Below are 27,175 nucleotides of genomic sequence, written 5' to 3'. Positions count from 1 at the left end.
GGTGGATGGCCCCCGAGCTGGAGTACAGCCTGCAGGTCTTGCAGCTGCACCAGATCTTCTTCTGAAGCAATGCAATCAGGGTGCATGCAGAGGGGGCAAGGGGGGGCCACTCAAACATCACTTGCCTGACCACCGCAATATCCATGTCACCAAGGAGACTGGCCACACATCTGCCTGCCTGCCCAAAGGCCAAGGTTCTAATTATGGCAGGGTCTCGTTTTTCCTTTTCAGGCCCTCCCAAGTGGGATGTGGGCCAGTGAACGTTGGCAAGGCTGGAGCTGGGATGTGGCTACAAATGTAGCCTGACCACAAAGGGAGCAACCGTTGCTGAGCTGCTGCCACTGCTGCTGCTGGAGGGGCTGTGATGTGGTCCCTCACTGAATTGCCTGAAACAACGGGGTGGGGCAGGAGTTCTGGTGGACAATTGCAGGGGAAGACTGCTAGCAGAGGGCCCACCAAGCATAAATGCCAATGGTGGGTCGGCTGCAGTGAAGGGTCCATGGAAAAATGGGTGTGGAAATGTGGCCGGTGTCAATTGCCCCATTTTAACATGACATAGGACTGTATAATTTCTTCCAAAAACAATTGCTCATCTCATATACTCCCACAAGGAAGAATGCTTTGGGTTTCTTCTTTTTCTTGCCATCTTATAGGGCCAATGCAGCATGCTTTTTCTGTGGTTGCACCATTCTCTAGAACAACTTTTGGCAGGCCCCAACACTTCTTACCTTTAGGCAACCATGAAGACCTGGGTTTTCCCGCAGATATTAACTGTTCTATTATGTTGCTTACTCACTGTTTTATATGTTATATGTATTTAGTGTACCTAGTGGATTCTGTTTTGTTATTCATTTTTTGCACAGTACATCACCCAGAATTGTTTGAATTGGACAGCTTTACAAATCTAAAAATTAAAAAATAGATAATGTATTGCATGTAGTACTTTATACTATGTCATACATGAATTTATTTGTTATATTTTAAATGATTTATATATTAGAATTATGTGAACTTCATCACTTTGCCTTAGTCAACAAACTATTGTTATATCAATTGTTATATTTGATATGAATTTAAGAAAACAAGCCCTATTGAAGTGTTTGTAACCCCTTAATCTACTATGCATAAATTCTCAAATTATCACAGCAATAAAAGATCAATAATGAAATGAAAATAAAAATAAATACTTCCAATATGCCTATTGTTTGTTGCTTAAAGGATGGGCAATTTTAAAAAAACCCAGTATGTTTTGGTGAATATTGCTCTTTAAATTCGACTGACTACTATGTGCTATGTGATAGTGGAGGTGAGAGAGTGAAGAGTAACTCACTTTATTTTTCACTTCAGTTGGCATTCCCTCTGGAATTGATGGAACAGTTGCAGCTTCATCAAGATAGGAGTTGTCTTCATCAGCTAGAAGTTCATCACCCAGTGCTTCTAGTTCTAAAATTACGTTGAGGACAGAAAATGTCTAATAAATGAGTGAAATTTAAAGATGAGTGAGGTTGATTTAAATTCAAACAGTACAGCAATTAAAAACCCTAGCATTTCTGGAAAGCTAATATACTGTATTTAAAATAGAACAGAGCTGGAAGGGACCTTGGAGGTCTTTTAGTACAGTCCCCTGCTCAAGCAGAAGAACCTATACCATTTCAGACAAGCAACTGTCTAGCCTCTTCTTAAAAATCCCCAGTGATGGAGCGTCCACAATTTCTGAAGGCAAGCTGTTCCACTGGTTAATTGTCCTCACTTAATTCCAGTTTGCTTCTCTCTTTGGTCAGTTTCCAACCATTGTTTCTTGTCTTGCTCTCTGGTGCTTTAGAGAATAGTTTGATGCCCTCTTCTTTGTGGCAGCCCCTCAAATACTGGAATACTGCTATCATGTCGCCCCCGTTTATATATTTGTTTATATTTATATATGGCTTTTACAAAAAATACTTCCTTTTTGCAGACAAGCATTTAAATGAAACAATATTCTGTAGTTTGGTTATCTAACTTCAAGATGCAGCAGGAGATCCACAGTGAAACAGAAGGCTGAATGCAAAATACAGTAATACTTTTTTTGGTCTTTTCTTTGTTTTTTTTCATTTGCTAGTTGGCAAATAGCTATAATAAATTGAAACTGAAGAGAATGCAAAAAATTTTATATTTGCTGCATTACTGACTCCCATATAAAATTATATTTATACTTTCTGCCATTTGCTTATAATCAAGACAATAATGTATAAATAGAAATTAAATTATCTGTACTGAACTCACCAAGCTCTAGCTATATAACTATACCAATGTTTAATGGTAACTCACCTGCCTCCAAGTCATCTTCATCTATCTCTGGAGTTCCATAACTACGACCTAATGTTTCCTGAATTTCACCAGCATCTTCCATCATATCTTCCAACTGATCTTGCAGGTCCTGGATTATAAAATATACATCCATCACAGTAAGGGAGGACTGTGGTGTTCTGTCTTTCACAATGACAGAAATAACTTATTTGTCTGAAATTAACAAAGCCTTTCTGCATTGTCTTTTAATTCATGTAATTGGTGAATATTTCATATTTGTACTGACATAAGATATACTTCTGTTGGATTTGAGCTATACTACACCATGACTTGTTTAACCATTGTTTACTGAATATGAGAACCAAACTATAGACTAGATTTCTTGAAATCAGAGAAAGTAAACTATGATTTCATGTTCCACTGATTTAATACTTTAAGTCTGGATCCAGCTGTTCTCATTCTTTTCATGCTTTAAAAATATTGCATACTGGAAAAGTTGTTTAACTGAAACTGGCAACTCATAAAAGTTATTCACTCTCATCTCAACCTACTTGAGAGGGTTGTTGTGGAAAAACTAGAGGAGGGAGTGCTATGTATATCACCTTGAAGTACTAATATAAGGTGAAATATAAATCGAATAAATAAAGACAGATTAACTTATATAACCAATTGTATTTTACTCTCTCTCTCTCTCTCTCTCACTATTTATTTGTTGCATAGATGTTTGAATTGGATTTGGCATTTTTATCTATTTATCGAGTCCTTTTTAAGTACCTGGGATAGACAAATGTTGATGTTTTATGGTATTAGAGGTATCATCATAGGATGTAAGCTGTTCAGAGCAAAGCTGCCTTTTGCAATTGATTGACGATGAATTTGTCAACGCTAATGAATTTATCAATAATAACTAATAAATTAATGAATTTGTTATTATTATTATGGTTTGTCGCAGTCAGCCAGTTATTTAGACTGAATATGGCATTTTTGTCCACCTATCAAGTCCTTCCCAAAGACTGGATAGGCAGATGTGGATGTTTGATGATGTTACAGATATCTTTGCAGGATGTAAGCTGTTGCAAGTAAAGCTGTTTTTTTGCAAATGACTGATGGTGAATTTGTCAATGCTGATAGTGTTCAAGTGGTGCTCCAGTTGTTTTGGGATTGCACTCAAAGTGCCTATTACTATTGGTACCAACTTTACTTTTGTTTGCCACAGTCAATTTATTTCTATTTGTGGGTCTTCCTATTTTGTTATTTTCTCCAGTTGTTTCTCTTCTCTTCTGCTATCTCCAAGTACTATCAAATTCACTATACAGACTTTTTTGTCTTTCTTATCAACAATTGTTAAGTATGGAGTTTTATGTGGCAGGTGCTTTCTGTTGAATTCTAAAGTCTCTGAGTACTTTAGCTTCTTCATTTTCTATACATTTATTTCATGGTCCCACCAGTTCTTGTTTCCAAGCAAACAATATTTCTTGCAGATCTTCCAATATATCATTGTTGCTACTTTGTCATGCAGTTGTTTGTAGTCAGTCTATGTGAACTTCTTGCAGCAGGTAATCAAATGACCCACTGTTTCTTCAGCTTCTTTGCAGAAGTGGCATTTGGTGTCTATTGCTGTCTTCTCAATTAGGCTTTATGTGCATTTGTTCTTTTTTAAATAATATTGTATTAGTTTTCTAATTTTAAATTAAACATTTAAAAAGCAACGTGGTGACTGGGTAATCAATAATTCAATAACATACATAAATCTTTAGCACAAATTCCAAGTTACAACATCAGATATTTCGTCTCTTTTTCCCTTAATATCTACTATCTCATATTGAGCTAATATAGTTCTTATTGTTATCAATTAAGTAAAACCATCTTTGTTACATTTAGCTTATACATATCTTAATTGTGTTTGCATTCAATTCTTATATACAATCAATGTCCTGTTATTGCTTTTTTTCCGGCTTTAATTTCCTCTCAATATTCAACTTAATATTTAGTATTATAATTTCCAAACTTTAGGTGACCAGAGTTTCCCTCATCTCAAGTTCTACATGTTTCCCTTTTTATAATAAAATCTAGTATTCTAAATACACCTTATTTATTTACATATAATCTTATTCTATTTTCTAAAAGTTATCTATTTTCACCATATTAAAGCAAAAGTCTATTAATCTTATTACACATCTTATCTAGTCAATTATAATGTTACTTTATTTTCTAAAAATTATCTATTTTCCACCATATTCAACCCTCTAATCAGTAATATAAAATCCCCTCTAATAAATCAAAACCCGAGTTTCTTTCAACCTTACTCTGGCTTTTTTCATTTGCCAAATAACCTTCCATGTCAGTATTTTTGAATCCTCAAACAGTTCTCCCCCTATTATTATATGTATTGTTTGAAATAAGAAAGATTATTTAATTATAGTTTTTTAGGAAGAACTAGCCCGATTGTATTCATTTAATCGCCTCCCTATTACTCCAATTTCCCACAATTGTCCTAATAAGTTTATCTTCAGTTCAATCTGTTCTTCTTCCTTTTCCTCAAATTTCTTCTGATTTATGTAAAAAGTCTTTCCATTTTCAATGTTGTCACTCTCTTTTCTAATTTTCCCATTGGCTGGATCTGCTGGCCAGTTGGGTCCTCTGTCTTAGTGTTTAGTTGTACCACTTCTCCTGTTACTTTCTGCATTGTTAGTTCTTTGGCTGTAGTCAAGATCTGGGTTTGTATATCTAAGTTGGCATCTTGTTCCTTTATGTTGCCTCTTATTTTGTTACACGGTGAAAGAATGGTTTCGTATATTGATTTCAACATGGAAAGGATTTTTTCCTGATCTTCAACCATATTCTCTTGCTAATGTATTAAGCTGAAGATTTTAAAATCAAACATTAAAAATAGTTTGTTTTTTTATTGCTAGGTATGGAACATCTCCCCTTCATGGATTACTGCCTTGTCGTGACGAAGAGGCTTGTGTAATTCAATGAAGCTATGAGCTATGCTGTGCAGGGCCACCCAAGACAGACAGATCATAGCAGAGAGTTCTGACAAAATGTGATCCACTGGAGAAGGAAATGGCAACCCACTCCAGTATCTTTGCCATGAAAACCCCATGGACAGTACCAAAAGGCAAAAAGATATGACGCTGGAAGATGAGCCCCTCAGGTTGGAAGGTGTCCAATATGCTACTAGGGAAGAGCAGAGGGCTAGTGCTAATAGTGCCAGAAAGAGTGAAGCAACTGGGCCAAAGCCGAAAGGATGTTCAACTGTGGATGCATCTGATGCTGTAAAGATCTTTTCTCCATAGGAACCTGGAATGTAAGATCCATGAATCAAGGCAAACTGGACGTGGTTAAAAAAGAGATGACAAAACTGAACATCGACATCTTAGGAATCAGCGAACTAAAATGGACAGGAATCGGTGACTCAGAGGACCATCAGGTATACTACTGCAGGCAAGAATCCCTCAGAAGAAATGGAGTAGCCTTCATAGTCAATAAAAGAATAGGAAAAGCAATACTGGGATACAATCCCCAAAATGACAGAATGATCTCAATGCAAATCATTCAATATCTTAGTAGTCCAAGTCTATGCCCCAACCACTGGTGCTGAAGAGGATGAATTTGACCGCTTCTATGAAGCCTTACAGCACCTTATAGAATCAACACCAAAAAATGATGTCCTTATCATCATGGGGGATTGGAATGCTAAAGTAGGAAGCAAAAGATAACTGGAATAACAGGCAGTACAAAATAAAGCAAGGCACTGGCTGATAGAATTTTGTCAAGCGAATACGATGGTCATAGCAAATACTTTTCCAAAAATCCGGCTCTACACATGGACATCACCAGACAGTGAACACAGAAATCAGATTGACCATGTGCTCTGCAGCCAAAGATGGAGAAGCTCTATACAGTCAGTAAGAACAAGACCAGGAGCTGACTGTGGCTCAGATCATGAGTTTCTCATTGTAAAATTTAGGCTTAAATTGAAGTAAGTAGGGAAAAACACCAGGCCACTCAGATATGAACTAAATCATATCCCTGATTTATATACAGTAGAGGTGACAAATAGATTTAAGGAATTAGATCTGATAGACAGAAGAACTATGGATGGAGGTTTGCAACATTGTACAAGAGGTAGCAAATAAAACCATCCCCCAAAAAAAGGAATGCAAGAAAGCAAAATGGCTCTCTGAGAAAGCTTTGCAAATAGCTGAGGATAGAAGGGAAGCAAAAGGCAAGGGAGAAAGAGAAAGATATACCCAACTGAATGCAGAATTCCAGAGAATAGTTAGAAGAAATAAGAATGCCCTCTTAAATGAACAATGCAAAGAAATAGAAGAAAACAATAAAACAGGGAGAACCAGAGATCTCATCAAGAAAATTGGAGATATAAAGGGAACGTTTCATGCAAAGATGGGCATGATAAAGAACCAAAATGGCAAGGACCTAACAGAGGCAGAAGAGATTAAGAAGAGGTGGCAAAATTACACAGAAAACTATACAAGAATGAACTTAGCATCCTGATAACCACGATGGAGTGGTCACTGACCTCGAGCCAGACATCCTAGAATGTGAAGTGAAATGGGCCTTAGGAAATCTGAGCAACAACAAAGCTAGTGGAGGTGACAGTATTCCAGCTGAGCTATTAAAAATCTTAAAAGACAATGCAGTAAAAGTGCTACACTCAATTTGCCAGCAAATTTGGAAAACTCAACAATGGCCACAGGATTGGAAAAGGTCAGTTTACATTCCAATTGCAAAGAACGGCAATGCCAAAGGATGTTAAAACTATTGCACCATTGCACTCATTTCATATGCAAGTAAAGTTATGCTTAAAATTCTACAAGCTAGACTCCAGCAGTATGTGGATTGAGAACTTCCAGAAGTACAGGCAGGATTTCAAAGAGGCAGAGAAACTAGAGATCAAATTGCCAACATACGCTGGATCATGGCGAAGGCTAGGGAGTTCCAGAAAAACATCCACTTCTGCTTCATTGAGTATGCTAAAGCCTTTGATTGTGTGGATCATAACAAAGCAACAGTCTAATGAGAACTGGACATGGAACCACTGATTGGTTCAAAATTGGGAAAAGAGTCCAGCAAGGCTGTATTCTGTCGCTCTGCTTATTTAACTTATATGCAGAGCACATCATGAGAAAGGCAGGGCTAGATGAATCAAAAGCTGGAATTAAGATTGCCGGGAGAAATATCAACAACTTAAGACATGCAGATGGTGCTACTCTAATGGCAGAAACTGAAGAGGAACTAAAGAGCCTCTTGATGCGGGTGAAGAAGGAGAGTGCAAAAGTTGGCTTGAAACTCAACATTAAGAAAACCAAGATCATGACATCTGGCCCTCTCAATTCCTGGCAAATAGATGGGGAAGAAATGGAGGTAGTGACAGATTTCATCTTCCTGGGCTCCAAGATCACCACAGATGGGGACTGCAGCCAAGAAATTAAAAGACGCTTGCTCCTGGGGAGGAAAGCTATGGCAAATCTAAACAGCATACTAAACCAGAGACATCACCCTGTCAACAAAGGTACGTATAGTCAAGGCCATGGTTTTCCCAGTTGCAATGTATGGCTGCGAACGTTGGACCATAAGAAAAGCTGAGCACAAAAGAATTGAAGCTTTTGAACTATGGTGCTAGAGAAGACTCCTGCGAGTCCCCTGGACTGCAAGGCGACCAAACCAGTCAGTCCTAGAGGAGATCAATCCTGACTGCTCTTTAGAAGGCGAGGTCCTGAAGTTGAAACTCAAATACTTTGGCCACCTAATGAGAAGGAAGGACTCACTGGAGAAGAACCTAATGCTGGGAAAGATTGAGGGCAATAGAAGAAGGGGACGACAGAGGTAGTTGGATGGAGTCACTAAAGCAGTAGGCGTGAGCTTAAATGGACTTCAGAAGATGGTAGAGGACAAGAAGGCCTGGAGGAATGCTGTCCATGGGGTCGCAATGGGTCAGACATGACTTCGCAACTAACAACAACAATGGGGCACCTATTTCATGTGTTGTAGGTAGTCTTTATACTGGAAATTGTTTGCCAAGTAAGAATTTATAGTCCAAAGTATTCTATTGTGTAATAACAGATACTTCTCATGTAAAAAAATAGGAAAACAATTTTCCATATATAACTCTGAAAGTCAGTAAAAGTTTATCTTAAAAGTCCAAACAGGCCAGATATGCTGTCCTGCAGTTCCTTCTTTACAGCTGAGTTTTTCACAGCTGGTATCCGTCAAGGTCAGGAAAGTTTTTTTGTAAATTCTGGGCTTCAAGCCAAGTCTCTTTTAGCCAATAACAAGTTGTATACCATACTTCGCCACAAGATATCACTAATGCTGTTTAAAACTTTTTAAATCCTGAGTTTTTATAATAGGTTTTCAAGATTTATTTCTTTTCTTTTTAGATAAAAACTAAGGTCTCCAGTAAGAGTAGGAAAACTTTCAGTCCCCAAATTTCAAAAGTATATGCATCCAATTAGATTAAAATTGTTCTTATAATTGCTCTATTTCCCCAGTGTAGTCAGTCGCAGCTGTTCTTAGAGGGTGGGATAGGAATTCCCTTCCCTCTCTCCTCTCAGGGGGAAAAATACTTTGGGCAGCTTTTGCAGGAAAGGTATTTAAAGTCTTAAAGAGAAGATCAGATCTCACCCAATTTCATTTGCATTGCTTTAAAGGTGGCTGATAGTAATTTTGACCGGCTGTCAGCAGCTTAGTGACAAGCCATATTGCTATGGCCGGTCTTAATAATAGTAATAATAATAATAGTAATAATAATAGTAATAATAATAATAATAATAATAATAATAATAATAATAATAATAATAATAGACGATATCTGTAATACCATCAAACATCCACATCTGCCTATCCCAGGTCTTGGGTAAGGACTCGATAGGTAGACAAAATGCCAAATCCAGTCTGAACATCTGACTGACTGTGCGATGATCGATAGTAATAATACTATTTGTTATTGCACTGTTTCCTCTGTCAACAATACTGAATAACTCAGGACATGGCTATCAAACATCAAAAACATCTGCCAGACTATCCCACCTCCTTTACATGGATGATCTGAAGCTGTATGGAAAAACATCATCTGAAATAGAATCGCTGCTCAACACTGTCCGTATATATAGGCAAGATATTGTAATGGAGTTTGGCTTGGACAAATGTGCCACACTTACTATCAAACAAGGAAAAATAATGAAAACTGAAGGAATCAAGATGCCCCACGAAAATAACATTAAGAATCTGGATGAGGAAGAGTACTACAAATACTTGGGTATCCTTCAAGCTGAAAACATCAAGCACACTGAAGTCAAGAAAAAGATTAGAGGTGAATACATCAAGAGAGTGAAGAAGATCTTAAAATCCAAACTCAATGGAGGAAATACCATAAAGGCAATCAACACCTGGGCAATCCCAGTCATTAGGTACACAGCTGGAATAGTGGACTGGACTCAAGCAGAACTAAAAGCAATGGATAGGCAGATCAGAAAAAATAATGACAATGAATCATGCCCTTCATCCACGCAGTGACATTGATAGACTTTATCTACCAAGGCAAATAGGTGGGCGTGGAATGCTACAAGTACATCAGATGGTTGAAGAAGAAAAAATGGCTTGGAAGAATATCTGAAGAACAATGATGAAGATGCACTGAAATTAGTATATCAGTAAGGCTTACTAACTACTGGAGAGACCAAACTGGCCTACAAGAAAGACAAAATGAAGAACAGAATAGAGGCATGGGAAGACAAAGCACTACATGGCCAATACATGAAAAAAATAGCTGGGAAAGCAGATAATAATAAAACCTGGCAATGGCTAAGAGCAGGAAAAATGAAGAAAGAGACCGAGGGACTAATTCTGGCTGCACAAGACCAAGCCTTAAGGACAAATGCATACAAAGTCAAAATTGATAAGACAGCAACAGACAGTAAGTGCCGCCTATGCAAAGAAGCTGAAGAAACAGTGGACCACTTGGTAAGCTGTTGCAAGAAGATTGCACAGACTGATTACAAGCAGCGACATGACAAAGTAGCAACAATGGTGCATTGGAAGATCTGCAAAAAATATCATTTGCATGTAAGCAAAAACTGGTGGGATCATAAAATAGAGAAAGTCATAGAAAATGATAAAATTAAACTGCTCTGGGACTTCAAAATTCAAACAGACAAGCACCTGCAACATAACACCCCAGACTTAACAATTGTCGATAAGAAAGACAAAAAAGTCCGGATAGTGGACGTGGCAGTGCCTGGAGATAGCAGAATAGAAGAGAAAGAACTGGATAAGATAACAAAATACAAAGACCTACAAATAGAAATAGAAAGACTGTGGCAAAAGCAAGCAAGGGTAGTACCAATAGTCATAGGCTCCTTGGGTGCAATCCCAAAACAACTGGAGCACACTTGAACACCATTGGCATTGACAAATTCGCTATTAGTCAATTGCAAAAGGCGGCCTTATTAGGAACTGCTTCCATCCTGCGACGATATCTGTAATACCATCAAACATCCACATCTGCCTATCCCAGGTCCTGGGTAAGGACTCGATAGGTAGACAAAATGCCAAATCCAGTCTGAACATCTGCCTGACTGTGCGATGACCCATAGTAATAATAATAGTAGTAGTAAAGTTGGAAGGGACCTTGGAGGTTATCTAGTCCAATCCCCTGCTCAGGCAGCAAACCCTACACCATTTCGGACAAATGGCTGTCCAGTTTCTTCTTAAAAACTTCCAGTGTTGGAGCATTTACTGCTTCTGGAGGCAGGTTGTTCCACTGATTAATTGTTCTCACTGTCAGTAAGTTTCTCCTTAGTTCTAGGTTGCTTCTCTCCTTGATTAGTTTCCACCCGTTGCTTCTTGTTCTGCCTTCAGGTGCTTTGGAAAATAGCTTAATTCCCTCTTTTTTATGGCAGCCCCTCGCCAATTTGGAGAGCTGCCCCAGATCAAACGGAAGAGCTGTCGCCCTCCTGCAATCAAGCGAGGGTCCCCTACAGGACGACTTTCTACTCTTTCCAGGGTCCCCCAGTGGGATAAAATCGGACGCTGAAGACGGAGCTAGCCTCTATGCATCCGTGGTGATATGATGGCAAACCGGAAGCTTTACATGCATTTGTTCTTAAGGCTTGCTCTTATGTAGCCAAAATTAGCTCCTTGGTCTTTTTCTTCAACTTTCCTGCTCTTAGCCATCCCCAGGTCTTATTATTATTATCTGTTTTCCCTGCTATTTTTATTAATGTATCAGCCGTGAAATGCTTTGTCGTCCCATGTCTGTTTTCAGTTCTTCATTTGGTCTTGTAGGCTATTTTGGTGTCTCCAGTACTCAATAGACCTTCCTGGTATACTAACTTCAGTGCATCTTCTTTGCTTTCCTTCAGGTATTCTTCCAATGTCCTTTTTTAATTCTCTTGATGTATTCATTTCTTTTTCTTGACTTCAGTATACTTGATGTTATCAGATTGAAGGATGCCCAGATATTTATAGTGACTGTCATCCAGACTCTTGATGTTATTTCCATAGGGCATCTTGATTCCATCAGTTTTACTTTTTCTTTCTGTTTGATGGTATAACCATGACACTTTTGTCCAATCTAAACTCCATTGCAATATCTTGGTTATATATACAGATAATGTTGAGCAGCAATTCTAGTTCAGATGATATTTCCATACAACTTCATATCATCCATGTAAAGGAGGTGGAATTTTTTTGCAAATGTTTTTGATGTCTGAGTTATTCAGTATTGTTGACAGAGGAATCAGTGCAATGACAAACAGAGGAATCAGTGCAATGGCAATAGTAAATCTCCATGAAAGATTCCCCTCTTGATATTAATCTCTCCCATTCTATCACCATTGACCAGCAACCATGTCTCTTCCATTGTGCCATCAATCTTTGCACAAAACTTCTGATGTTTCTACTGACTCCTGTTAGTTTTAGGCACTTGCTTATCTAATCATGTGGCAGGGAGTCAAATGCTTTCCTATAATCAATCCATACTACATTCAACTTGGTGTTCCTTCTCTTACAGTTTTCCAGTATCATCTTGTCAATTATGAGTTGATCATTTATTCCTCTGCTGTTTGGGCGGTTTTACTTTCTGCTTGGGTCAAAAAAGCTTATTTTCAACTAGATGCTGATGAAGTGATTAGCTACTTACAACAGCTAGCAATTTGAAAGTTGTTATAAACAGGTAATTGGCTTGTGGTTGCCTGGTGCTGACCCTTTTGTTGGATCTTTCATTATCAGGTAGGTTTTGTCATGTTTTGATCAAAATCCATGCAATTCATTTTCACTTGGTACTGACCAATTCTTGAACTTCCTTGCCCTTTTCTCCATCATTTCTGACTATTATTACAAGTTCTTTCATTTTAACTTTTTTTTATTTTTACCCACCTCCTTTAACCAATCTGTGTTATTATATTTCTTTGGGTTATCCCATATCTTCTTCCAAAGCTGCACTATTTCTTCCTTGTCAAGGGAAAACAACCCAAGAAGTGTGGGAAACCCTGAACAGTGCTATCATAAAAGTCCAGACCAGCACAATACAATTGAGAAAGAAAAACAATAAATTCAAGAAACCAGCATGGCTGCACAAAGATCTCTCTGACAAACTGAAAGACAAAAAGGACAAATACAAAAAAATGGAAAGAGGGGTACATAACTAAGGCCGATTATCAGCAGACAGCTAGAACATGCAAAGATGAAGTCAGGAAAGCAAAGGCTCAGAACAAACAAAGACTTCCAGCAGAAACCAAGAATAATAATAATAAAAAGTTTCTTCTAACATATTAACAACAAGAAAAAATCAAAGAAACTGTAGGTCCACTAAAGAGAGAAGATGGCAAGGAAATAACAGGCAACAGGGAAAAAACAGAGCTGCTTAACTCATACTTTGCATCAGTCTTCACACAAAAAGAAATTGTAGCCCAACATACCAAAAAAACCACTGTAAAAGACAAACTAGAAAAAAAAATTAAAATAAGCAAGAAAATCTGACTTTGACAAATATAAATCACCGGGACCTGACAGATTATATTCCAGAGTTCTAAAAGAGCTGGCAGATGTTATCTCAGAACCACTGCACCACATACTTCATCAATCCTGGAGCACTGGGAAGTACCTGAGGATTGGAAAAGGGCTGATGTGGTTCCCATCTTCAAGAAAGGGAAAAAACAGACGCAGGAAACTACAGACCAATCACTTTAATATCAATACCTGGGAAGATCCTAGAAAAGATAACCAAAAACACAGATCTGCGAAGAAACTAGAAGCAAACAAAGTCATAACAAGTAGCCAGCACAGGCTTGTTAAAAATAGATCATGCCATTATTTCATTCTTTGATAAAGTGACTAATCTAGTAGACAACTGAAATATTTTGGACGTAGTATACTTAGATTTCAGTAAGTCATTTGATAAAGTAGACCACAACCTACTTCTTGTTAAGCTAGAAAAAAATGGAATAGACAATCAGATGGATCTGTAGCTGGCTGACAAAGCGTATTCAATGAGTAAACAAGAAAAAGGTGAAGGAAATGATTGGTCCATTAGTGGGTGAAATTGGCAAGAAGGTGACAAGCAACAGGGAGAAAGCAGAACTATTTAACTCATTTTTTGCATCTGTCTTTACACAAAGGGAAAAAACAGACCACCTATCAAAAATAGTGCCATAAAAAACAGAATAGAAACACAAGTTAAGATAGGCAAGAAAATGGTTAAGTGAACACCTGTCCAGCCTAGATGAGTTCAAATCGCCAGGACCAGATGGATTACACTCCAAGGTTCTCAAGTAACTGGCAGATGTGATCTCAGAACCACTGAACTATATTTTTCAAAGATCCAGGAGCACAGGAGAACTACCAGAGGACTGGAAAAGAGCTGATGTAGTTCCCATCTACAAAAAAGGAAAAAAAATGGACCCAGGAAATTACAGACCTATCAGCCTGACCTCAATACCTGGGAAGATCCTGGAAAAGATAATCAAACAACGAATCAGTGAACACCTAGAGGCAAACAAAGTCATTACTAAAAGCCAACATGGGTTTGTCAAAAATAGATCATGCCAGACAAATCTTATTGCATTCTTTGACCAAGTGACAAAATTAGTGGATCAGAGGAATGCTGTGGACACAATTTACTTGGACTTCAGTAAGGCATTTGATAAAGTAGATTACAACCTACTACTCAATAAGATAGAAAAATGTGGGGTAGACAGCATCACCACCAGATGGATCCGTAGCTGGCTGACCGGCCGTATTCAGCGTGTGATCCTCAATGGAACCACATCTACATGGAGGGAAGTGTGTAGTGGGGTGCCCCAGGGCTCTGTTCTGGGCCCAGTGCTCTTCAACATCTTCATCAACGATTTGGATGAGGGGATAGATGGGGAACTCATTAAATTTGCAGACGACACCAAGCTGGAAGGAATAGCCAACACTCCAGAAGACAGACTTAAGATACAGAAGGATCTGGACAGACTTGAACACTGGGCACTATCTAACAAAATGAAATTCAATGGTGAAAAAAGCAAGGTTCTACATTTAGGCAAGAAAAAACAAATGCACAGGTATAGTATAGGGCAGGGGTAGGCAACCCAAAACACTTAAAGAGCCACTTGGACCCGTTTCCCACCAAAAACAAAACACTGGGAGCCACAAAACCATTTTGATATCTAAAATGAAGATAACACTGCATATATCCTTTTTTACCTTTATTATAGGTGTGTGCGTGTTTGTGTGTGTGTGTTTTTGTGTGTGTATGTGTGTGTGTATATATAAATGTATATGTATATGTATGTATGTATGTATGTATATATACATACACACACACACACACACAGGTAAAAAAAGGATATATGCAGTGTTATCTTCATTTTAGATGTCAAAAGGGGTCTCTCTCTCTCTCTCTCTCCCTCTCTATCTGCCCTTGGTCTGCCACTCCTCTTCCCCCGCTCTCTTTCTTTCTCTCTCTCTCTTTCTCTCTCTCTCTCTCCCTCTCTCTCTTTCTCTCTCTCTCTCTCTCCCCCCCCTCCTATCTGCTGCTCACCTGACAAGCTTCAGGCTGTTGTCCAACAAGATCAGGGGTAGTCAACCTCGTCTCTTTTATGACTCATGGACTTCAACTCCCAGAATTCCTGAGTCAGCCTAGCTGGGCTAGCTAGCTCTCTCCTGCCCTTCCTGCTTCCTGCAGAGATGCAGCAAAGGGGGGAGCTCCGCCCAGTAAGCTTTTCAGCTCCTCGGAGAACACTGTGAGTGCACTCTCTTTTTTTTATACACACACACACACACACACACACAGAGAGAGAGAGAGAGAGAGAGAGAGAGAGAGAGAGAGAGAGAGAGAGAGAAGCAGGGAAGCGCAATTCCTCTCTCTGTCTCTGTCTCTCTCTGCAAAGGCAGAGGAGGCTGGGAGCCGCAGGGGAAGGCTCAAAGAGCCGCATGCGGCTCCGGAGCCGCAGGTTGCCGACCTGTGATATAGGGGGTACCTTGCTCAATAGTAGTAATTGTGAGAGGGACCTCGGAGTCCTAGTGGACAATCACCTAAATATGAGCCAGCAGTGTGCTGCAGCTGCCAAAAAAGGCCAACACAGTGCTAGGCTGCATTAACAGAGGGATAGAATCAAGATCACGTGAAGTATTAATACCACTTTACAATGCCTTGGTAAGGCCACACTTGGAATACTGCATCCAGTTTTGGTCACCACGATGTAAAAAAGATGTTGAGACTCTAGAAAGAGTATAGAGAAGAGCAACAAGGATGATTAGGGGACTGGAGGCTAAAGCATATAAGGAACGGCTGCTGGAATTGGGTATGTCTAGTTTAACAAAGAGAAGGACGAGGGGAGACATGACAGCAGTGTTCCAATATCTCGGGGCTGCCACAAAGAAGAGGGAGTCAAGCTATTTTCCAAGGTGCCTGAAGGCAGGACAAGAAGCAATTGGTGGAAACTAATCAAGGAGAGAAGCAACCTAGAACTAAGGAGAAACTCCTTGACAGTTAGAACAATTAACCAGTGGAACAACCTGCCTTCAGAAGTGGTGAATGCTCCAACACTGGAAGTTTTTAAGAAGAGACTGGACAGCCATTTGTCTGAAATGGTATAGGGTTTCCTGCCTGAGTAGACGGTTGGACTCGATGACCTCCAAGGTCCCTTCTAACTTTATTATTATTAGTAGTATTATTATTATTAGTAGTAGTAATTCTCAAAGGCACTACATCAACATGGAGAGACGTAAGCAGTGGGGTACCACAAGGTTCTGTCTTAGGCCCAGTACTCTTCAATATCTTCATCAATGACTTAGATGAGGGAATTGAAGGGAAACTCATCAAATTTGCAGATGACACCAAACTGACTGGAGTAGCCAACACCCCAGAAGACAAACTCAGGATCCAAAAAGATCTAGACAAATTTGAACAATAGTCCCTATCCAACAAAAGATTCAATGTGGAGAAAAGCAAAGTTCTACATTTAGGCAGGAAAAATCAAAGGTACAAGTACAGATTGGACGAGACCTGGCTTAAAAACAGTAACTGCAAGAGGGACCTTGCAAGAGGGATCAGTTGTCTATGAGCCAGCAGTGTGCAGCAGCAGTTAATACAATCCTGGGTTGTATAAACAGAGGCACAGAATCAAGATCATGTGAAGTACTATTACCGCTTTATAAAGCCCTAGACAACACCTGGAATACTGCAGCCAATTTTGGTCACCATATCAAAAAAAAGATGTCGAGAGTTTGGAAAAAATTCAGAGAAGAGCAACTATGATGATCAAAGGCCTGGAGAAAGAACAAAGAACGACTGCAGGACTTGAATTTGGCTGGTTTAAAGAAAAGAATAGGGGAGACATTATAGCAGTATTCCAGTATCTGAGGAGTGCCACAAGGAAGAGGGGTCACATTGTTCACCAGAGCACCAGAGGGAAGGACGAGAAACAATGATTGGAAACTGATCAAAGAGAGAAGCAACCTGGAATTAAGGAGAAACTTCCTGACAATGAGGACAATCAACCAGTGGAACAACTTGCCTCCAGAAATCATGGGAGCTCCATCACTGGAGATTTTCAAGAAAAGCCTAGACAATCACCTGAGCTGGTATAGGTTCTCCTGCTTGAGCGGGGGGCTGGACTAGAAGATCTCCTAGGTTCCTTCCAGTCTCTATTCTATTCTATTCTATTCTATTCTATTCTATTCTATTCTATTCTATTCTATTCTATTCTACTCTACTCTACTCTACTCTACTCATACTGATTGATTCATTGCAGTCTCTCTATTGAGGGATTGCTGGAAATTTTCTGATTAGATTGAAATTGGAAGTTCTGCCTATACTTTGTAATTCAAGCTTTGTATTTGCTTAATCTTCTTGGCTATAAATGTTGTTTGCTGTTTTATTATTTCCAATGCTTCCTTGGTTTTCCTTTTTTCTAAGTGATATTTTTTATTTAGGTATTCTTTGATCTTGTTCTTCAGTTTCTTTTCTTGCATCTATTTTAGCTTATTTGCATGTGATTTCAGCTTGCTAATCTTTTTATTTTTCAGCCTAATCTTCCATTTTAGCAGTATACTGTTTGGTTTTTTCTTCTTTGTTGATTTTATATCCCAGGTGTAACTGCAACTGTGATGTACATTAATTGATTTGTTTCTTGTAGTGAGCTGGTGGTTATATTTGATTATTGCAGTATTGGCATCTTTTAATGCTTGTGCTGTTTCTTTGGAACAAGCTTCAATGCAGGCAACCTTATTCTGTTGTTTTTGTGCTGTTCTAGAGGGTAAGTCATTCTTTGTTTTAATTCTTCTACTTCTTTAGTTAGAGGGCTTCGTTATTTCTGAGGCAGAGGAGACGATGTCTCATTTCCATATGAAAAGGGGCATTGTCTTACCTGAACGCCTTTTCTCAGCATGACGATGGAGAATCCACAACAGATGGGTTGACCCTTGTCTTCCTGCCCAGAGACTAAGTCAATCAGCCTTTACCACACCTCTTCCCCTGGGCTAGTAGACCCAGTCTCAACGAGGGCGTAGCTGTTGATGACATTACCATGTGGTGACTCAAATACCCCTGACACAGGACCTGACGGACCTAAATGGGGGGGAGTGAATTCTTCATCGTCATGCAGAGAAAAGGCGTTCAGGTAAGACAATGCCCCTTCTCCAACATAATCGATGGAGAATCCACAACAGATGGGACATACCAAAGCCTCACTGTCCCCTTGGGTAGGAAACAGTCTGGGCCTGTGTCCCACTGTCTGGTACTACTCGGCGGAAAACTCTCCAACCAAGAGCAACCTCTGCCAAGGTGAACCTGTCCAGGTTATAATGCCTCGCAAAAGAGAAGGCGATGACTGCGTCACTGCTCTACAAGTTTCTGCGATCAACGCCTGTGTCACCCACGCAAGCCGAGTGTGCAGTGACCCAACTGGTAATCGGCAAGGAGTGTGCCAGGTATGCTCCTGCCATGTAAGTCCTAAGCCATCTGCCAATGGTAGGGGCAGATATCCTCAGGCCCATTGAAGGGGGCTGGAATGCAACAAAGAGGGCTGCAGATTGTGAAAAGGTGCGCACATGTAACGTAGTGATGTAAGACTCAGTGAACGTCCAAGATGTGCCATTTACGTTCCAAATCATGAGATGACTGAGGCCAAAATCTGGCAGCACAATCTCCAGCGCCCCGTGAAACAAGAATTGATCTTGGGAACGAAGAGGGGGCCAATCACAAGACCATCCTGTCGATATGGGAGATGCATAAGTCATCCCTGATAGACAGAACTGCCAGATCAGAAATGCACCCAGCTGATGTAACGGCCACAAAAGGAGCGAACTTAAGCATCAGAAACCTCAGAGAGTAGGTTCTGATGGCTCAAATGGAGGTGAAGTGAGGGTCTGCAGGACCCTGGACAAATCCCAAAAGGGATATCTGTGAACCCCGGGTGGTCTGGTGTTGGTTGCTCCCTTAACCAAGGGGCGTACCATGGGATGCTGAGCCAAGGACCCAGAGTTGTCCTATAGAAGCACTGTGGAATGGGTAGTACTTAGCTGCGGATTGTATAGGGCACCTAGCCCTTCTTGAATCCCACCCAAAAAATAATCCAAGATTTTTTGGAATAGTGATCATCGATGGTCTCAACTGTTGCTCCCCACACTGAGGACCGAAATCTCTCCGTGTGGAATCATAATTCCTGTTAGATGAGGGCTGTCTTTAAGCCTGAATCACAGTAATGACGTCTGATGAGTAGAACTCTTGTGTCAGGAGCCGCCATTCAAATGCCAGGTGGTCAACTGGAGCCACTGGGTACTCAGGGCACTGTAGAATCCCCTCGCTGGGGGAAGTTCAACCTGGCGGTATCCTACACGGAGAGATCGAGAGACCCACGGGTACGGCAACCATGGCTGTCTGACCAGTGTGGAGCAACCAGTATCACCTCTGCTTGTTCCTGCAGTATCTTAAGGAGAACTGCCTGAGCCAGAGGAAGAGGAGAGAACGCAATTAAAAGACCCCTGGTCATGGTAGCAGAGGGCATCTGCCCTTTCCGCTCCTGGAGATGGGAACCGGGGAAAGAGCCTCGGGGACCAGGAATTCACCGGAGTAATGAATAAAGCCAGTACTGGAAGACCGAACCTCTCTGATGTCTCCCAGAAGAGATCTGGATACAGGCTCCACTCGAAGTGATCCACTGTTATCTGTTTGAGCGAAAACCCGCCTGCTGATTCACCTCTCCCGAGATGAGTTCGGTCCGAGGAAGGAGAGGTTGGTCTCTGCCCAGCTTCCCAATCATTGAGCCTTGGCCATGAGGGACCTCAAGTGGGTACCCCTCTGCCGATTGACATGGACTTTCGCTGACACATAGTCCGTGAGAACTGGAGCATGTTGTCTTGTCATTGTGCTGCGATAGTGGATTAGAGCCAAGTGTATAGCTCTGAATTCCGACCAGCTTATGTTGTGTTTCAGGTCTGACTGGTACCACCAGCTCTGAACCAGCTGTGCTTGTAAGTGTGCTCTCAAGCCAAATAAGCTGGTATCCAAAGTCAGGATGATCCAGGTGGGTTCCTTGAACAAGGTCCCCCTTCCTGTGACTGAGGATCTTAGGGTCTGAGATGGAATCTTTACACTTGAGCTAGAGAAACTGGTGTCCAGTCTCTGGAATGGAAGCCAAAACCATTGCAGGTTCCTGGAGTGTAGTCTGGCCCATGGCACTATCGCTGTGCAGGAAATCATATTTCCAATGTAGTCCGGCCCACGGCACTATCGCTATGCAGGAAATCATATTTCCAAATAATTGGAAGAACCTAGTCAGGACAACTACCCGTTCCCTTTGTACCTGGATGACCAGGGATTGGATGTAGTCTAGCTATTCCCAAGACAGGTTGCCCTCGCATCTCCTTGTCTCTATTCACCGTACCCAGGCGAAGGAGGTGGGAGGAGGGAACTGTCTGGTTCTTCCAAGAATTTACAGAAGCCTGTGACTTGGAAGGTCTTGACAGACAAAGGCAAGCCTGACAGATCTGACTGAACCAAGGAGGGTGGAACGAGAATATCGCCCAGATAACACTGGATGCGCACTGGTCGGACCTGAAATGTGCAACCAGCACCGCCAGGGCCCTATACACACCCTGAGGGCCGAAGAGAGGCTGGGGAATTGCTGGTGTCCAGGAAGAATGGGAATGCATTGGTAGGCTTACGATAGACCAAAGGACCTCAGGAGGTTTCCCACCCCCATTCAGATGCCGACCAATACGGATTGGAGCGTTCATGCCTGAACCTCTCATATGCCAAGTGAGTATTTAATCCCCTTTAAAATTGAGGATTGAGGTGCATTGTTGTCTGCTGTTGCATCGTTGTCTGCCGTTGCATTGTTGTCTGCCATCGTAATCAGAGATATCTTGGTGGTGTGCCAAGAGGGATCTCAAAGGAGATGTCTCAGTGGTATGTTGAGAGGAGTCTCAGTAGTAAGGAGCAGAGTACTGATAGTGGCATGGCCACTTGATGGAATGAACAGTTGTACTCAGGGTTTAAAGGTGGCTGCAGGACCAAATTAATGGTACTGCCCTCACTCATGTAATGCTCCTGATGGCAGCAGGACCAGTAAGAGCACATCCAGTGCTCTGGTCAGTGTCTCCATGGTGGCCAAACTCGAATTCAGTGGTAGCGGCCAGCTCACAAGTAGTTCACTTAGTGAAGTTGAGGCCAACTTAATTGCAACGGTCAGCGCACTAGTCCTAGCTAGTGATGGTAAGACCAACTTAATGATGCAGCCAACATACCTTCTCCTGTCAGGATAAGGAGTAGCTAACGCTAGGCCGGAATCTTGTGCGAGGCCGAGATAGCAGTTGTTATGCTCGCCTCCTTATATAGGTCCAAGGTCCTGAGGCCTGAAAAGACCCAACGAAGGGAAGGAGGCTAAGCATATTTGAGGCCAGGAGGGCTGAATTGAATGGAATCCGACCCTTGATGTAACAATTAAAGAGTATTCAGATGCCTAGCGATTTGTGTTTCTATAGTTGGCTGAACCCTCATTGCAGACAGCCTGCTTTCCCCTTTTCGGAGACCCGTCACTTGAGACAGTCAAGATTGAAGGAGTATGTTGTGGGCCAAAACCGATGCCTCCCCTGGAACATGGGAGACCTGCCCTGCTGCTGCCTTGCCACCTCCCTTTTCCTCTTTGGGGCATTGTTGCACTAAAGCCTGGTGTCTCCTGCTGACTTCCCAACAGCCGCAGAGGGCCTCTTCTTGCCCGAGATAGTAATGGTTGTAAGGCAACTCAATGGCCACTCAGTGATGGCAAGACCAACTTTATGGTATCAGCCAGCACACATGTAATCCACTTAAGGGTGGTAAGCCAGATTAATGGTTATGGCCAGAACAATCGAGATCCTTTTAGAAGCTGCAAGATCATCTTAATAGCAAAAGGTTGTAAAACGGAGGAGGTCTTTAGCCCAGACTCCACTACACTCTGTCACTTTGTGCCTCGGAGAATTGTTTCTCTAAGGCCTGGAGCCTCCTGCTGGCCTCCTTTTCAGCAATTAGAGGAAGATTTCTTAACAGAAATAGCCTTGGTCCTAGGTCTACCGGCCGCCTCCTGTTTGGAGAACTTGGAATTCCTTTTTGTGGAAGTGCCGAGAGGCTTCCTGTGACATTTGAGATACCAAGTTGTCTGCCATCACAATCAGAGATATCCCTTTGATGTGCTGAGAGGGATCTCAATAGTAGGAGCAGAGTACTGATAGTGGCTGGGCTACTCAATGTAAGAAACAGTGTACTCAAGGCTCCAACGTGAACTGCAGAACCAAATTAATGGTACTGCCCTCACCCCTGCAATGCTTCTGATGGCAGTAGGACTAGTAAGAGCACGTCCAGTGCTCTGGTCGATTCAGTTGTGGTAGCGAGACCACCAACAGCCAGTTCATAAATGGTTCAGCTAGTGACGGCAAGCCAGGTAATGTCCAACCCACATATGTCTCACCTAGTGACTGTGTTTCACTTAGTGATGGCAAGACCAACGCAATGGTAACAGCCAATTCACATGTGTTTCATTTAGTGATGGCGAGACCAACTCAAAGGTAAGATCCAATGCACATGTAATTCACTTAGTGATGGTAAAACCAATTCAATGGTAACAGCCCGGTCACATGTGCTTCGCTTAATGGCAGGTAACAGCCTGCCTACATTCACATTCAGAATGGTCGTGAGACCCTGCTGACGGCTTTGCCTATGCTGCCTTTGCTTGCAGGCCTGAACATCCAGATCCTGAATAGAAATTAGCAGATAGATTGATTTGAACCAAGGCACCGTACTTGATGCAATAATTATGTTTTAAAAGAAACACGCAGGATTCCTCCGTCAGAGATCAGGAAAAGCCAAAGCGCTCTATGAGGCAGCTTCCGGGAATGACTCATGAAAGTTGGGGAGACTCATCTTACTATTATTCTTTTAGCCCTTATGGAGGAAGCCTGAACAGAGATATTAATGCAAGGCCTGATTGCTGGTTGTGATGTGCGGCCTCCAAGGAAATGGCCGCCGCTCAGACTCATTGAGATCTAGGGCCTCAGTATACATGCAGCCGAATTTAAATTCTGTTGTTGCCTTTGTCTGTTAACCAGGCACAAACACAGTTCCGGGGACAATGCTGGCATTTGCCCCTGAATAGGCAATCAGACTTAAAAAGGGAAAAAAAGCAAAACTTAAATGCTGCCTGTTTCAGCAGCACGCCCATGCGGCACCCAAAACGGTGACCGCTACCTGGTGAAAATGGATAAGCAATCCGACTTGAAAGGGAAAAAACAGCAACTTAAATGCTGCCTATTTCTGCAGCACGCTTATGCGGCGCCCAAGATGGCGACCGCTACCTGGCAAAAATGAAAGTAGCTGAGGCTTCAGCCTACACCTGGAACAAAAGGTGGCCAGAATCAAGCATTCAAGTGACACACTGCCAAACCGATCAACACAAGATGGAAACCAAGCAAGGGGAGACAATCAAAGGGAAAAATCAGCGAGCCTCCATGTGGCATCTGCTGGCGCATGCTGAAACGGCCGTCCTACAAAGGGCTGTATACAAGGCTTCAGTTGAAGCCTCAAAACCCCTGAAAACTGGGTGATTCAACCTGCGCTGTGAAGGCACAGCAACTGGAGAAAAAATCCACAATAGATGGGGAATAAACAACAGAGAACACCACCTGATCTGTCCCTAAAGACTGAGCCAATCTTACCACATCTTACTTTTTTTAATTGAAAATTTTTATTTTTTAAAACATACAATCATTTATAAAAATACAATAAAATTTTAGAATAGAGAACCCCCCCCTTACCCTCCCTCCCACCCCACCCCCCCTCCCTTCACTTCCCAGAGCAGAATACAGGGTTAGAAAAAAAAAAGAAAATTATAATAATTAAGAAAAAAGAAAAAAAAGAGAAAGAAAAAAAATATCATAATTAACCTTTAACTCCATAACCTATAAAACAATTCTCTATAATATTTGATATTCATTCATAAAATAAATAAAACTTTTTAATTCCATACTTTTTCTGAATATAATCTATCCACCTTCCCCATACAGTAATATATCTTTCTTGTGTATGATCCTTTAAATAAGCAGAAATTTTTGCCATTTCTGCAAAACTAGATACTTTAAATATCCATTCTTCTAAAGTAGGCAAAGAATCTTTCTTCCAATATAAACCTACTAGTAACCTTGCTGCAGTTAATAAATTCAACATCAAAGTAGTTTCTTTTTCATTTAAGTCAACAAAAATACCAAGTAAAAATAGTTGAGGAGTAAACTTTATCTTTTTCTAAAAATCTTTTGAATGTTCCACCAAATCATAATCCAAAAAGCCTTTACTTTTTTACAATTCCACCAAATATGAAAGTATGTCGCATCATTATTGCCACATCTCCAACATTTGGGCTGTATGTTGGAATACATACAAGATAATTTTTTAGGATCTAAATGCCATCTATAAAACATTTTATAAAAATTTTCTCTCAAATTTTGAGCTTGTGTAAATTTAACATTTCTTATCCAAATTATCTCCCATAAATCCAATGAGATCGGCTCCTGTATATTCTGAGCCCATTTAATCATACAATCTTTAACCAATTCTGTTTCCGAATCTAACTCTAATAAAACATTATATATTCTTTTTATATGAGCCGGACCTTGGTTTTTAATCTGAATAACCAATTGTCTATCTTCTAGTGTTATTCCCTCTTTCTTGTCTACAGTCCATCTATCCATTATTTGTAAATATTGAAACCATGACTGTAGAATATTTTGCTGCCTTAATACATCTAGGGATTTCAAATGCCAATTCGAACCAGAACAAATTAACAATTCTTTATATGAAATTTTATCAAAATTTGTCCCCTTAGAGGTTCCCTCAATTGCATGTCTGGGAATCCCCCAGATAGGTATTTTATAATTTAATCTATAATAATACTTCTTCCAAACACGAAGTAAGGCATTCCTCAAAATATGTGATTTAAAAGTCCGATCAACTTTCTTATTAAAAATTAAATATGCATGCCAACCGTATATTAAATCCCAACCTTCCAAAAAAAAGAATATCCATATTTGTTAAGTTAAGCCAATCACTTAACCAAGTTAGGGCGGCTGCATCATAATATAATTTCAAATTAGGTGCCTTAAGTCCCTCTCTTTCTCGAGCATCCTGTAATATCTTAAATTTAACCCTTGGTTACCACATCTTACTGAAGCGAAGACTAAGTCGAGACTGGGTCTACTAGCCCAGAGGAAGAGGCGTGGCAAAGGTTGATTGACTTAGTCTCTGGGCAGGAAGACAAGGATCAACCCATCTGTTGTGGATTCTCCATTGATCATGATGGAGAACAATTCTATACCTGTGCTGGCTTCTACTACTGCCAACTTCCCAGATTGCCTCTGTAAACTAAGTTACTTCTGGCAAGGCTTTGATTTCTTTGTCCTGGGTACACCTTTGCAATTCTTCCAATTCTGCTTTTGTGAATACTTTTATTTCATATTATAAATTAACACTGATCTTCTAGCCTCTGTTCTGTTATTTCTGATTCTGGATTTAAAGAGCTGGTACATTCATTTCAAATATCATCTTCTTGTTGGACTTGATCTGTAATAAAGATCATTATTTCTTTGTTTTCAATCATGGTACAGTTGTGACAGCTAAACACCTTTCCTTCTAGTAGCTCTGCAGCTGCTGGCCCTAGTTGCTCAGCCATCAGTCCTAGTCCTATAGCCCATTTTTCACCAGATGTCCAGGAACTCCAATTCCTACTGCAGTCCTTGTTGACCTGGGGACTACTGAGCCGGTATGAGTTTCTATAATTTATGTCTCGCCATAGTTTTTAATAGGAAAGACACTTTTTGTCGCATAATCAGCCAGATGTTCAGACTGGATCAGTCTGTTTAGATATAAATTGTTCAATGTAAAGCTGCCTCTTGCAATTGAATGAGGTGAATTTGTCAATATCGATGGTGTTCAAGTGGTGCTCCAGATATTTTGGGATTACACCAATGACTATAGCACTACCTTTGCTTTATTTTGCCACAGTCATTTTATTTCTATTTGCAGGTCTTTGTATTTTGCTATCTTCTCCAGTTCTTTCTCTTCTATTCTGTTGTCTCCATGTATATGGAGACAGGCAAGCACCTGTCACATAACACCCCAGACTTAACAATTTGTTGACAAGACAGACAAAAAGTCTGGATAGTGGATGCAGATGTTATTATAATAATGTTTTTTTAAGTAACATTAAAACTCACCTCAATTTGATCAATTTTTACTTCCTTGTAAGCTTTTTTCATTTCCTTCACTCCTAGCTTCATAGCATCAACCTAAAAAAGTTACCAGATAAAATAGTTACTCATTAATACATATACAATAAATAAATACACGTGGAAATGAAAGGAAGATTTACCGTTGTTTTTGTATCTTTTAGGGACTGGATAGTATAGTTGGCTTGTTCCATATTGAAAGATTGCTGGGCAAGATTATCCCGTTGGTTTTCGTACCTATATTAATAACATATAAGCTTAAAATCATGGTACAATTGCAGCATTACTTGACTTTCATAAATATTACAAATTCAACAGTACAAATTTGAGTCACAGTCCCCAAATATACGACTTGAAATAAAAATGAGCATGTCAGTTCCTATAATAAATCAAATCAAATCTTTACTATGCTCATAGAGCAGCATAAGTTCTTATAATAAATATAACTGGCTTCCAATGATTCGAAAACAAAATCTCCTGATGACTAAATGTGTTTTCTTGGGAATAATATATTACTGTTTTGCCAGTGCCTTCTTTGGGAATTTTCTTCATTTGCCAGTTCTAAGTTCTTTAGTAGATTTTCATTCAATATCAACCGGGGCAACTTAGCTTTTGGGGATCTGAG

At 40.5% G+C, this 27,175-nt stretch overlaps 1 protein-coding gene across 1 annotated transcript in view; it reads right to left on the bottom strand.

Moving 5' to 3' along the window:
* Positions 1-27,175, bottom strand: part of CHMP5 (charged multivesicular body protein 5) — a 73,651-nt gene that overhangs the window by 2,347 nt on the left and 44,129 nt on the right. The window contains exons 4-7 of the mRNA XM_039332180.1: positions 26,694-26,787; positions 26,539-26,610; positions 2,305-2,413; positions 1,331-1,443 (exon numbers count right to left, since the gene is read on the bottom strand). Coding sequence (XP_039188114.1) covers positions 1,331-1,443; positions 2,305-2,413; positions 26,539-26,610; positions 26,694-26,787 — 388 coding nt within the window. The remainder of the gene's footprint in view (positions 1-1,330; positions 1,444-2,304; positions 2,414-26,538; positions 26,611-26,693; positions 26,788-27,175) is intronic.

Source organism: Crotalus tigris, unplaced genomic scaffold (genome assembly GCF_016545835.1).
Source record: "Crotalus tigris isolate CLP2741 ecotype Arizona unplaced genomic scaffold, ASM1654583v1 scf7180000017623.1712378, whole genome shotgun sequence".
NCBI classification, from domain to species: domain Eukaryota; kingdom Metazoa; phylum Chordata; class Lepidosauria; order Squamata; family Viperidae; genus Crotalus; species Crotalus tigris.
The sequence above is the reverse complement of the archived record's forward strand: the minus strand, read 5'-3'. Positions and strand labels throughout refer to the sequence as shown.